The 13994-nt window shown below is 34.4% G+C and overlaps 2 protein-coding genes across 2 annotated transcripts in view; one reads left to right on the top strand and one right to left on the bottom strand.

Moving 5' to 3' along the window:
- Positions 1-2649: 2649 nt before the first annotated feature.
- Positions 2650-5446, bottom strand: mnx1 (motor neuron and pancreas homeobox 1). The gene is given in 3 exon segments (NM_001009885.2): positions 2650-3326; positions 3512-3672; positions 4816-5446. Coding segments are annotated over 3 exon segments (936 nt in total). The 5' UTR covers positions 5315-5446; the 3' UTR covers positions 2650-3050.
- A 7640-nt stretch (positions 5447-13086) lies between these two features.
- Positions 13087-13994, top strand: part of ube3c (ubiquitin protein ligase E3C) — a 46791-nt gene continuing 45883 nt past the window's right edge. Inside the window, 1 exon segment of the mRNA NM_200473.3 lies at positions 13087-13169. The gene's annotated coding sequence lies outside the window, so the exon portion shown is untranslated.

The raw sequence follows: 13994 nt of genomic DNA, 5'->3' as shown, positions 1-13994 counted from the left end.
TGTGTTAGTTGGTAGAAAATCAATTTTACATACATTGTTGGTATACATTCTCTGCTTTAAAATCAGCATCCAACTCTCAGACTTGAATATCTTACCCCATATAAACAACACCGACTTAACCTCTTTGATTATGGGGTTCATTGCGTTTGTTTTGAGCGACTGCACAGGCAGCAGTGCACCAGCCATGACCGTCTAGCATAGCATAGCAGAGGCTTACCGTTATATTTGATGCCTATGGTTAATTCATTAGCAACATCAGCATTACTGACATCAATCCACTGCACAAATTGAGACGATGAGCCACCACCATCATCTGGGGTCAGGCTGCGGAAACATCACCCTCGCAGCTCTATGACAAAAAAAAAAAATCCAACTGTTCAATTACATTTGATTAATTAAACTTTATCACTGTGTCAGATCACACAGCCTGCCACATTACAACCTGTAAACATGACACATCAGTCTGGCTGGGGTTTCTTTCCTTACAGATGGCCCACTTTTCCACCTTTCAACAAAGACAACATTGTCACCATATGTGGGAAGGAGCGTATAATGGGGGTGAAGCTTGCTAAGATACACACAGGTGATTGTAAATAGTGTGTGCTATTGTCAGTCTGTGGGAGACCTTAAGAAGGTTGATACTGACCCGGGTTTGAACTGCTAATAGGAAGCAAAGTTGCCTTTCGAACTGATAACGGCAGTCAGAATACAGTTCACGAGGATATTACTTGTTCCTGTTTGAAGGACTATTGGATATATTTAAGGAGTGTGACTTAGCAATGTTGTTTCATCACCATCAGTGGTTTGTTCTTCCACATTCTCTTGAAATTTTTTATAAGCTGAAAGATATACAAAACCACATTTACTGGCTCCTACAGTAAAATGAAAAGGTGCAAAATGTTTACATATTACAGTATGTGGCTTATTATGCTTTAACTGACTCATTCATGTCTACTTCTGAGTGTTTTACTGGCTCACTTGTGTGTGGTTTTCTTTTTGATCGTTAGAGGCTGGTTGTGGAACTGATAAGCTTGAGTACTTGCACAGCTGGGTAAACGTACAGGTTGGGTAAATTACTCATTAGTTAAATCAGTAACTAATGTTTCCTAAATTGACCGCTACCTGTTCCGAATGGGATCAATTGTACATTTGATTGAACTATAGCTCACTGGAGCCTGGTTGCGTATTTTGGGGTAACATTATACAGGCTTTTGTTTTTATATAGACACCAGGAAACAAACGGTGTATGCACAATTTATATTTTTAAAATAAACCAATTGAAGTAGATTTTTAGTTAAATGGGCTAATTTTAATTATCTTTTAATTTGGTAATTTGAAAATATTTTTTTACATTGTGTGTTTGCTTATTTCAGTAGCTCCATGGTTCATCATCATTTAGTCTTTACCTTTATATACTCTAAAATGCTGGGTTATTTTAAAGCAATTTTGGTTGAATATGGTCATACATAGTACTTGCTGAGTTGAAAATGTAATTAAATTGGGTTTGTTTGTATATTTCCTAAGTTTGGGTTTAAACAACTGTGTAGTTTATTGATTTGTTTTTTTTTTCTATTATAAGTATTCATTACAAGGTCACACGGGGCCTTTAAACATCTTATATATAGGTCTAATCGGATTTCATTTTTTTCCGTCCATTTAACCCTAACATTTACTGAAATTATGCAGCAGTCCTTTTTCATAGTACTGTCATCAGTACTTTAAATCTGAATAAATTAATTCCATTTGCAAGTAAGTTTCTGACCATTTTTAATGCTTTAAATATTATTGGTCTTAAATTCAGTGGTATTAAATATGGATTGGTAAAACCTACAGAAAACAAACTAATAGGCTAATTGTTTAACTAAAAAAATGGTTATATATTTATAGCTGAAAGTGAATGAAAATCAAGGAGCATTTCAGATCAGTGTCCGAGATAGTTCTCATGGCCCTGGACTGATAGGAGTGGATAGTGATTATATTTAAATGTCCTCTAATTGATTCGAAGAAGCTCCTTGGCAAAGACCAGATGGATCTCTGGGTTTATTACCCAATAAAGCATGTCGTTATTAATAAAGGAGGAAATGCACTTATGCGAAATAGACCTCAATTAGATTGCCGAAAAGACCATTAAAAAAGTCTTGCTGTAGAGCAATCCAACATTCAGTGCTCTCCTGCTTTCTTTATCATTTTCAATTCATGTCCTTCTAAGTACGAGTTCTCTGTCTTTGGTTTAGCTAATACTTCTACTCTGTGTTAACATGACAGAAGCCGATTTTCGGTTATAACACGAGAATTAGCGGAAAGGTCGATCTAAAATCACTCGACTAAAAGACAAATGTATCAAATATAAAAGAGCTGTAAAATAGCTCCTGTGATGTCCTCTGATGATGGATGGGCTTTGTCTCAAAGGTTCATTATTGGGTGCCCATTGCTGCAGTGGTGCGAAATGTTTCGCCATATTCGAGTATGCTTACTCGCACATTTGCACAGATATGAGAGCTCTATAAACAGCGATTCCCATGACCCGACAGTGCCACCGACAACAGAGACCGCTTCACTTCCAGCTTGTTTTCCTTGACGCTTTTTTCTTTAACTTTCTACAGGAATATTCGAGGTCAAATTGATACAAATTAGCAAACCCGCCAGAAATTACAAAAATGTAACTTTATTCACAGAGCGTACAACTGATAAACATGAACAATAATTTACATGCATTTTAAAAGCGATTTAGTTATAAATACATTGTATAAAAATAAACAGATCACGTATGATTCTAGTATGAAATGCCTATTTTCATCCTATTTCAATTCAGAAATAAACACGCAGTGGTCATGGATATGGGGACATCTTAATGATGTTAATTATTGATAGGCCTTTACTCATCTATTTTACCTGATGTGATTACCACATGCTCTTCAGGAATAGTATTTATGTTTGTATGTGTACAAACAGCTCATGTGGATGTCACCTCTGCATTTCCATATTGACTGCAAGATGATGATACATGCAAATCACATAATTCACTCATAGTCTTTCGTTTTTATAAGGTCTCATGGTTGTGGACTTATGTCATTGGTTCGTTCATCCTCAGAGGAACAATCAGATGAATTCAGCATATAGTTATCTCCTTCTTCGTCGTCACTGTCCCTAAAGTCCCGTATTCTGTTACTTTTCCCTGAATCTACCTTCTGGTAGTCCTTTTCCAGTCCGTCCATTTTGTCGTGGTTTCCTTTTCCCTTTTGCTTCTCGGCATCTTGAGCGGCTTGTTCTTTGGCCTTTTTACTGCGCTTCCATTTCATGCGCCTGTTCTGAAACCAGATTTTCACCTGAAGAAAAAAACATTACGCACATTGCGTTTATTAATTCACAATAATTGAAACTGGCATTATTCGACCTTTGTTAATCTGTCATGTTCATTTGAAGCTTTTTTTTATTGTAGAAAATATTGGCTTGTTTTGAACAAATTAGACAAAATAGACTGGTCAGGCGATGCGTTAAAAGAAAGGTTTACCTGCGTCTCTGTTAGCATCAATGACGTGGCCACTTCAAAGCGTTTTGGTCTGGATAGATATTTATTCAGCTTAAACTGATGCTCAAGTTCAAGGAGCTGCTGGCTTGTGAATGCAGTTCTTGGTCTTCTGCACTTGCCGAGTAAGTTCGACTGCGCCTGGCCTGCATGGAGAATTTTAAAAACAAAACTGCACATTTTACACAGGACAACACTTTAGCCAGTTTAGCAAATTGAGACTTCCATACCTCTATAAGAAATAATTTTTTTAAAATTATTTATTAATGTTTTAGGGAATCCATCCGCAAATTCTATTTAGAACCAAAATTGATATATTTTACAACATTTTAAGTTCAGGGATTTTTTTTTATTGTACAGTTCTTACCAGTTCTTTCGGTAAACGAATGTAAATTCAGAAGCAAATTATAGCTATGCAACGTCTAGCACTAGATTAAACCTAGCAAAAATAAAAACAGGAAGAGGACATTTGATCTGAAAAAAATTTATATATTCGGTGAATTACCACAGTATATCGAAATGTTATATAGGAATATTTTCTTGAGAATGGCACAAACAGTGTAAATGCATGCAGGCTGCGTTTTTTATCAATTTATTTATGTATAGGCCTAGCAGCCGTGTAACAGTACATTGCTGAACCACTGTGGATTTTACACTACACTCACAAAGAATTTAAAGAAACATAATGGCACGGCAAGAAATGTTAAAATCTTTAGTCTTAAAGGACCTATTCCCAATCACACATACCCTCTATGTGCCACGGCATTGTCAGTACATCTGGTAACATTTCCACCCTATCTGATTTGTTTGGGAGAGCTTTGAGAAAATCTGCAGACGAGCAGCGGAACAGAGAGACTGTGTCTGCAGTGTACACAGTTGGCAGGCTGTGGTTTTCACACTCGTCCGCCACTTTCCCTCTGTCCATTATCTGTCCATTTTAGCCCCTCTTTGAAAGAGAGTGCTCGTTCAGTCTCAGTCAGAGAACAGCTTTACTGACTCTGCACGCGCTTGCTAGATCTGACTGAACAGGCCCAGTGCAGTATTTATGGTTTAGGGGCTCAAATCTAATATGATTATTTTTATTTACATCATGATACAGCAGCATAAATCAGTAGGCCAATTGTTAAATGTTAATTGTTCAAAATTAGTGTTCAAAAATACACTTTTTAAGCACAAATAAAATGGAAACTTGTAGCGTATAAAAATGTCAATATACTACTACTAATATTATTATTATTATTAATAATAACAAAAACAAATATTATTAATGAAAGTCAATTGGTACTCACCATTGAAATCTGCCATTTTAGGCAGCATCATTCCGGCGGTGGAGACCCTCAGCCAGTGGTCGAGCTGAAAGGAGCTGGCTGTGAGTTTGAGGGGGTCGCTGGGATGGTGATGATGGTGGGAACCGTGCGGGTATGAGTACGAGAGCGCCGGGTGCTGACCGAGCGCTGCTGCTGAATACGTGTACATTGGGTGACCGTAGAGAGCCTGAGGAGGAATCCCGGTACTGCTCTGAGGGTGTAGTCCGACCATGCCCGAATGTGGAGAGTTCAGGAAACCCGGTTTGGGAATCAAGCCGCAAGACGATATCCTGGGTGGCGATGGAGACTCTGTCTGGAGTGCGTCGGAGTTCGTGGTCAGCTCCACCGCCTGGACGCTGTCGGAAGAGGAGGATATGGATGAGGTGGGCAGGGAGGTGACCAGCGCCAGCGGCGAGGTCTGCACTTTTGGTGGATCGACAGCCAGAAGCGCGTCGATCCGAAAGTTTTTAGATTTCTCCATCTGGCCCACCTCACAAACAGATTAACGCCTCGTTCGTAACTTTAAAAGGCTGTCAGGAGTGTCACCGCTCCTCTTCGTAAAGTTATGATCTTGGCCAAGGTGTGCAAGCCAGAAGTCCACTTGTCAACTGCTGCCCGAGAGGGAGTGGATTGGTCATTCACGTCATCCTTGTGCATTTCCGATTGGACAGTGATTCCAGTGTTCACGGTGTGCTTGTAGAAGTTCAAGAGTTGTCATAAGTATGTTCTCCCATAAAATGAAAGCTTTTTAAGTGGGAAACACAACATGCACACATAGATTTTACATCTACTTAATTTATGAATAATTCCAGATTTGTAGAGTCTAAGGGCAATTATTAACATGCAACTTTGAAACATGAAACATTTATAAAGTTATCAAGATTTCATTATTTAAACACTGACCTATAATCTTAATATAAACGAAGATTGATAAAGCATGTTAACTCGAAAATATTATTTTGGCGAAATAGTTTGTTTGACCAAAAAAAAAAAAAAAAAAAACAGCCATGCTTTTTATTCGCATAGATGTAGAGGCATGACATTTTTTCATTTGTATAATTTTTTTTTATTTCATCAAATGAATTAACAAAATAACATAGTCTATACACGCATTTGTCATTTTGCTATTTAATGTCCATACTTTTTTATTCAATTGTATTTTTTATCTGAACAGCCTGCAATAATAAAAAAAACTATTTGATTTTCACATTGATGTACACGTATATTTTTTGTTTCCCTAAAGAACCTTCTAGAGGACAGTTCTTAAAAGAATTACTATCTTTATGAGAAGAGAACCATTTTAAATGTCAAACGGATCTTTTACATTACGATGAACATTTTGCGCAGAGGAAATATTCAAGTTATTCCTTATTTGTTAGAGAGCATTAGGTAGGCAAAATTTAATAACAATGAACAATAGAAATATAATTAATTAAATAAATAAGTTAAAGTCAGTGGTAAAACTGACCAAATCAGTGTTTTATGCAACAAATATTGTTTTAATAAATTGTTTGAAATGTGTAAATCTTTGAAAACTCACCCACCACAATATGCTTAAAAAAATAAAACAACTGTCTTAAAAACAATTCAACCTTTCACTCAATATTTAACCTTGCTCTTAGAATGTAAAAATTTGATTTAATAATTTCTCAACAGGATATTTAAATATGGTGTTATTACATTTTTTTTCTCTAAAGGATAAATTCGTAAAATTGTTCTAAATTGTACAGATAAACTTAATAAGCCTTTCCTTATTATAGATTTAAGAAACACATACTAATTAGACGTAGATTTTTTACATCTGTAAATATAGGCTAACAACTGTCAGTAAATATTTAAACATTTAATCACATTCATCACAACACATTTATAATCCTAACACGATGTTTATTAATAAACATAGGCAAATTATTATGCATAATGAATCACAAGCAAAATCTTGTTTTTTTTCTATCTATCTATCTGTCTATCTATCTATCTATCTATCTATCTATCTATCTATCTATCTATCTATCTATCTATCTATCTATCTATCTATCTATCTATCTATCTATCTATCTATCTATCTATCTATCTATCTATCTATCTATCTATCTATCTATCTATCTATCTATCTATCTATCTATCTAATTAGGCCTATATAATACTTTGTGAGAAAATGATGCCCTATTTGTGCCCTGTTTTCATGAATTTTTGGCAAATGTTGGATCTTGAGCTTTATAAATCGAAATGATTTTCCAAGCCTAGGTTGGCTACATGTGAGATGGTGATGTGGAGGATCGGTGTCATGTTGTGGGGTCTGTTCCTCTTATAAGCCTCTTTAAGCTAATGGAGAAAGAGGTCAGGGAGAGAATTATTGACACTCTGTTGCCCTTAACCTGTCTACCAATAAAGCGGATTAGTTTTCCTCAATTCATCAGCTAACCACTCTCGAGAGACTGGTCGCATGCGTTTATTTGCTCGAGGGAAATCAACAAGTCACCGGCCGAAAGGATGAGAATAACAGCGTGCCGTAATGACGCATGCACTGACCAATTCTGAAATGACATTCAATGAGCCTCGCGTGTAATTGATAACAAATGTAACAATTATCAAGTGTGGCCAATACTGGACTGTAAGAAAAAAAATGTTTTACGTGGTTTACAGTGCAACAACATCCTCATATTTGAAGGATGCAACATTTTCCCAATCAAATGCTCTTGTGTCTTTACACGCTGCACATAGCCTAGGGCCGCTTTGTCCGCTTCTCAGTTTTAATTTCATTAAGGGATCGCATGAATATTTCTATTAAAGCAGCGGTGAAATATGAAGCCGTGGACCTGCAGCGATCTGAGAGATTTATGGCTCTTTTTCATCACATCAGGAGAGAGTAAAATTATTATTGCACCCGATGATACGAGGGCCTGAAACCAGGGACTCTCCTCAAAGATGTTCATTCGCTCGGTAATTACTTTCACAATTAAGTGCAACACATATCATCGTGACAAATCGAAATAGTTTATATATTAATTATCCATGTTAAATGTGTTCATTATGAAAAGCCAATTTAACGGGACCTGCACTGTCTCTTTTATTGCAATAAATATTTTCGATCATAATTGCACAAATGGGCCGTGCGTACCACAGCTTTTAAACGCATTTGGGTCTCGTAATCTTTTTATCAATTTAATTTGTGGAGAACGGCTAATTGTTCCCAACTATAAAAGTCATTAAAGGACACCGATTCAGTGCTTCATGCTTTTTCCTTTCTTATTATCTCCCACACTGAATATGAAGATATTTTTTTGAAAACATTGCATAATACAAAGTCCTTCTGTAGTCGAAAGCGTTTTCCTCAGTTTGCTTTGATAAGCCTGATTATCTCTTAAGTGATTCACTGGACCAAACAAACTGATGAACCAGCCCGAAAACCAGGTGTTACTTAACCGAACACACTGGTACACACTAATGTGATGAATACACACAATTCAGTGGCTGGTGTAATTTAAAATGCGCTTTAAACGAGATGACCCACGAGTCCCCTCTCGGTGTCACGAGCCCGTGATTGACGATGTCCAGATGCCAGGCTAATTTAAATGAATTCATGTCATAGGCTATACCTGACTGCAAAAATCTCGCTGTTTATTAAAACGAGTATCCCCGACTGTGTAAATATATTTAAATGCATTCTCTTTTCTATGTATTAGCCTAATTAAATCAGCAAAAACATTTTAAAATTACAGTAAGGCAGGTGATGTAAATATTTTAATTTTAAATGATTTAAAATTAATTTAACATCATTAAAATAGGCTATATTTTTAGAGTAAAATAATTATAATCAAGTGAAAAAATTTAGTCTATTATTGATTACAAATTATGTACAATTGTAGTTCAGGTCATATGTTTAATTATAGATCATGCAATCGGATTTTTAAAATTCATTTTACAGTAGATTACGTTGACCTAAGTTGGTATGTAAATTACTGATTTGATTATTTTGTATCATATATTTGAAATAAAATACATTCTAGGCCTATTCCTTATAAACAGGAAGACGTCTTAAATATTATATTAAGTCATGTTTTCCCAGAAAAGAAAAATAACTCAATCAAATGTGAAATCAACATAAACACATTTTCAGGAAGAAAAAAAGAAAAGAAAAAGAAAATACCATTGAAACAAATTTGGCCTGACAAAATTCGTAGTTCTTTCTTTATTATATGAAAATGTTTTAACATTTCTTCTAAACAAAATGTAACAAACATTAAAAAGACATTTGAAGACGAAATTAATTGTCCTCCTGTGAAATTTTAACACTTTTTGAAAAATTTCCCAAGTGATGTTTAACAGAGAAGAGACACAATTCACATTATTTCTTACTATATTTTCGATTGGCTGGAATTAAAAATAAAATAAATAAATTCTAAGGTTAATGTTAACCCCCTTTAATATTTTTTTCCCAGTTGGCTATAGAACAAACCACTGTATGATGACTTTAAGTCTTGTCAACCTAATTTGAATGTGGACAAATATCAGCTGGGAGTGGCACCTCATAACATGACTCCACACCTTTTTAAATGACTGCCAAAAGTGACAATGTGATTTTTAAAAAGCACATTTTGCCACCACAAATTAAATGGAGAGTGTCAATTTTCCTTATTCCTATTCTTCCTCTCTTTTTCATTACTTTTATCAGAATAAAAGGCTGAGTGAAGGTGCATTTGGCCCTATGTGTTTCAATTTATCAACCAGCCTTATAGCTATAAGAGCTAAACAGCTTTTAGTCAATGAAAACAGCTGCCTTTTTCTTATTAATGTTTCTTGAAACTCTGCTTTTACATTTTACAAACTGACTGATGAGCAAACATGTATCAAAATGTAAGACTTGTTTTTTGTATTAGGTTTTATAATAAAAGCAATGGCTGTGATCTGACAGCAGATAAAAAGAAATATTGCCTTGCTTGACTCCAAGATATAACAATAAGAATTTTGTTTTGTTTTTAAAATCTGTTGTGTATAATGCTATATTTGTATAAATATAGGGTTTCTAGCACTTTTTAAGCCTATATTGACAGTAAAACTTGATTCATGTATTATGTAAGCTTAAACATTGAATTTTGAAGTTTGTTTCTGATAAGGTGTTCAAATAATAATTTTATATTTAAAATTTAGGCTGAATACAAACTCTAATATTATAAATGCTGCTTATTGGCATCTGTTAATTTTTAAATGTGCGTAAATGTATGTGTACAAAAAATAGATTCTGCAAATAGCTTTAGGACACCTTTTACTGTAAGAATACAAGTCCTGAGAGGACTCTTGAACAATTTAGCAATTAACCAGCCTCAACAAAGAGTTATGGAGACATATAACTCAGGCAGTTGACGTAAATGTGTGACCTTTTTTGACATCATTCAAAATTAGAGACCTTTTGAGATGATGAGACCCCATTTTGTATTCTGAAGCAGCTCCAGAAGACTTGCTGTAGTGGCTCGTTATCCCTTTTCAGGTCTAAAAGGCAGGATATGATCAATCAATAACTCATAAATCCTTCTATAACATATATGAGAAACAGAGTGGTTTCCTGTCTTGCTACTGCTGTCCAACAAGAATCAGATGCCAAGTGATGAGTGTGAAACCTATATTTACAATATTTAGACAGAAGTGTTTGAAGTGCAAATAGGCTTCTGTTTCAAAATTTGTATGTTAAAGGTAAAAAAAAATAGTTCACCACATAGAGAGATTCTGCCATGCTTTACTTACACTCATGTTGTTCCAAACCTGCAAAACATTAAAATAACACTTGAATATTATTTAAATATCTTGCTTAATGTTGTTGAGAAGGCCAAACACCATAGAGTCACACATTGGTGAGTAAATTACTACAAAATATTATTTTTATTTGTTGCGGTGTGTTGGAAAATTCATTATATGCTAAATTGAATGTATTGAAAGAATAAATAGACAACCATTTGTCCTAAACTGTTTATTTAAATTCAGAGTTTAAGCATAAATCTTAAAGGCAGTTTGCCCCAAATTTAAATGTAAAAAATTATTTTTGCCTTATAGATTACTTGATTTAAACCTTTATAAATTACTTTATTCTGTTGAACACAAAAGAAAATATTTTGAAAAAGTTGGAAACCAATAGGTGACACGGTGGCTCAGTGGTTAGCATATATGCTGGATAAGTCGGATAAGTAATAAGTCTTGGTTTTTCTATCTATCTATCTATATGCTGGATAAGTTGGCGGTTCATTCTGCGGTGGCGACCCCTGATGAATAAAGGGACTAAGCCGAAAGAAAATGAATGAATGAAGGGAAACCTGAAACCATTGACTTCCTTTATAAGAAAATCAAATACCATGAATGTCAAAGATTATATGTTTCCTGATATACCTCCAGTATATATACATTTGAAGTCAGAATTATTAGCCTCCCTTTGATTTTTTTCTTTTTTAAATATGTGCCAAAGGATGTTTAACTGATTCAAGATTTTTTTCACAGCATGTCTGATAATATTTTTTCTTCAGGAGAGTCTTTTGTTTTGACTAAAATAAAAGCAGTTTTTAATTTTTTAAACACCATTGTAAGGTCAAAAAAGCTTTTTTTGTTTTTGATAGTCTACAGAACAAACCATCGTTATACAATAACTTGCTTAATTACCATAACCTGCCCAGTTACCTAATTAACCTAGTTAAGCCTTTAAATGTCACTTTAAGCTGTATAGAAGTGTCTTGAAAAATATCTAGTCAAATATTTTGTGCTGTTATCATGGCAAAGATAAAATAAATCAGTGATTAGAGATGAGTTTTTAAAACTATTATGTTTAGAAATGTGTTGAAAAAAATCTGTTTAACAAAAATTGGGGAAAAAATAAACAGTGGGGCTAATAATTCAACTATATATATACATATATATATATATATATATATATATATATATATATATATATATATATATATATATATATATATACTGTATTTATATATATATATATATATATATATATATATATATATATATATATATATATATATATATATATATATATATATATATATATATATTGTGTTCTACAGAAGAAAAAAAGGTCAGATCAAGGGGAGGATAAGTAAATGATTTTAAGTTTTGGGCTAACAATCTCTTTAAGTTGAGACACTAAAGGCAAAAAAAAACTTTTTGGCTTTTACAGAATTTTTCTCACTATTATGGAAAAAATTTCCCAAATGCACTTGTGTTTCTTTTATATTGCTCTATCAATTTCATTAATATTCCTTCGGCTTAGTCTCCTTATTTATCAGGGGTCGCCACAGCAGAATGAACCACCAAATATTCCAGTTTATGTTTTACACAGCGGATGCCCTTTCAGCTGCAACCCAGTACTGGGAAACACCGATACTTACTCATAAACTACAACCAATTTTGTTAATTTAATTCATCAATAGTCTTTGGACTGTGGGGGAAACCAGAACTCCCGGAGGAAACCTACGCCAACACAGGGAGAACACGCAAACTTCACACAGAAACGCCAACTGACCCAGCCGGAGCTCAAACCCAGCGACCTTATTGCTTTGAGGCGACAGTGCTAACCACTGAGCCACTGTTGCCCCCTTTATCAATTTGTATATCTATCATTCAGTAGTCTGTTTTCTCAAGACCAGTTTTTTTTCTCTGCCATAAATCTCTACTTTAGCAGCAAAAAAATTAGTTAATATCTCAAGAATATATTTTAAAGAATAAAACTCAAGAATAATTATATATTACTTTATACATAATATGCCTGATTATATACAATTAATTGCACAAGATGTTAGATTGTTTTGTAATAGAATTTAGTGCTAATTAGTGGATATTTAATAAACGCTTCAAGTATATATTTAAACATCAAAAAACATGAATACACAAATGTTCTTTATGTAATCAAAACTGATGGGTAATAACTTTTAGTTCATTAAAATTAAACATGAACATCTAAACTAAACATCATCTGAAGAGTCTTGTCTTAAAAAGCCCACATTTTTTCTTTCCCCTGAGACATAAAACACCAGTGAATATAATTATCTACAGAATATGTGGACTTCCCGAAGAAACCTTACAGTTACTGGTTTCCTTTTAGTGCTGTGATTCATCCAGGAAGTAATTGTGACATTTTCTACGTTATTGACCCCGTTTTGAACCAATCGTTTGCTAGCAGCTGTTGTCCTGTCCAATAACATTTCACGGTGTTGCTTAGTGGGCGGGCTGTTCTCTGTGTTGTGTTTGTTTGGTAGAGCAAGAGCTACGATTTCGGTTTTGTTTTCTTTGATTTCCAGTCGCTGAACTATACCGTTCGGCTGATCATTCTGTAAAGTCAGGTAAACGATTTGCATTACATTGAATATTACGACTTTTATGTAAAAAGAAAAACCCGTAAAAGCTCAGTGAAATCACTAGAATGTTCTTGAAGCATCCAGAGCGACATATGACTGAAGTTTGTGTCAAGCTGAACTAACATGTCAGAACAGAGCACAGCATCGATGCTTCCAAACTACCGTCTTATTTATTGCTAAATGAAAATTGCCTCAAATAAACGTAAATGTGTACATGACTGGAAATTGGATTTTTCGTGTCGAAAGACAATTGACCTGCTGCTGAGTCATTAGCTAGCTAGTCAAAGAAGCTTTAGCCGAGAGGCTAACAGAACTTCAGTGGATCTGACTGAAAAAAAGCATTTCACTCTTGCCTATTTAACAGCGTGAATGCACATTTATACAAAAAACCTCAAAGAACACGTTTATAAATGATGACGGTTGTCAGCTTTTGCTCGTGTTTTATGGTAGCAAGTCGAGGATCCTTCTCTGAGTCATAACAAATGCATTTGTCTTTTATGAATCAACGCTTTTCTACAACATGCGTCGAACGAAGGTGTATGAATGTGTAATATAATTGTATGAATTACATGTATATTTCTTAACCAGTCAATGTGTACATACAATCAATAATTCTCATTTCAGCAGTATTGTTTTGACATTTCTAACTGGAAATATTACGTTACTCTCATTAACTTATTAAAGTTATTACATAATTTACTGTTGTTTGGACCTGCTAAATTGTCAGATTAGTAAGTGTTAGTATACATTCACTCCCATTTAAACCTTCTACACCTTTATTTGTCAACCACAAGCCTACAGTTAAATATC

This window comes from Danio rerio, chromosome 7 (genome assembly GCF_052040795.2).
Source record: "Danio rerio strain M-AB ecotype USA chromosome 7, GRCz13ab, whole genome shotgun sequence".
Classification (NCBI taxonomy): Eukaryota; Metazoa; Chordata; class Actinopteri; order Cypriniformes; family Danionidae; genus Danio; species Danio rerio.
This window is presented reverse-complemented; position numbering and strand designations above follow the sequence as displayed.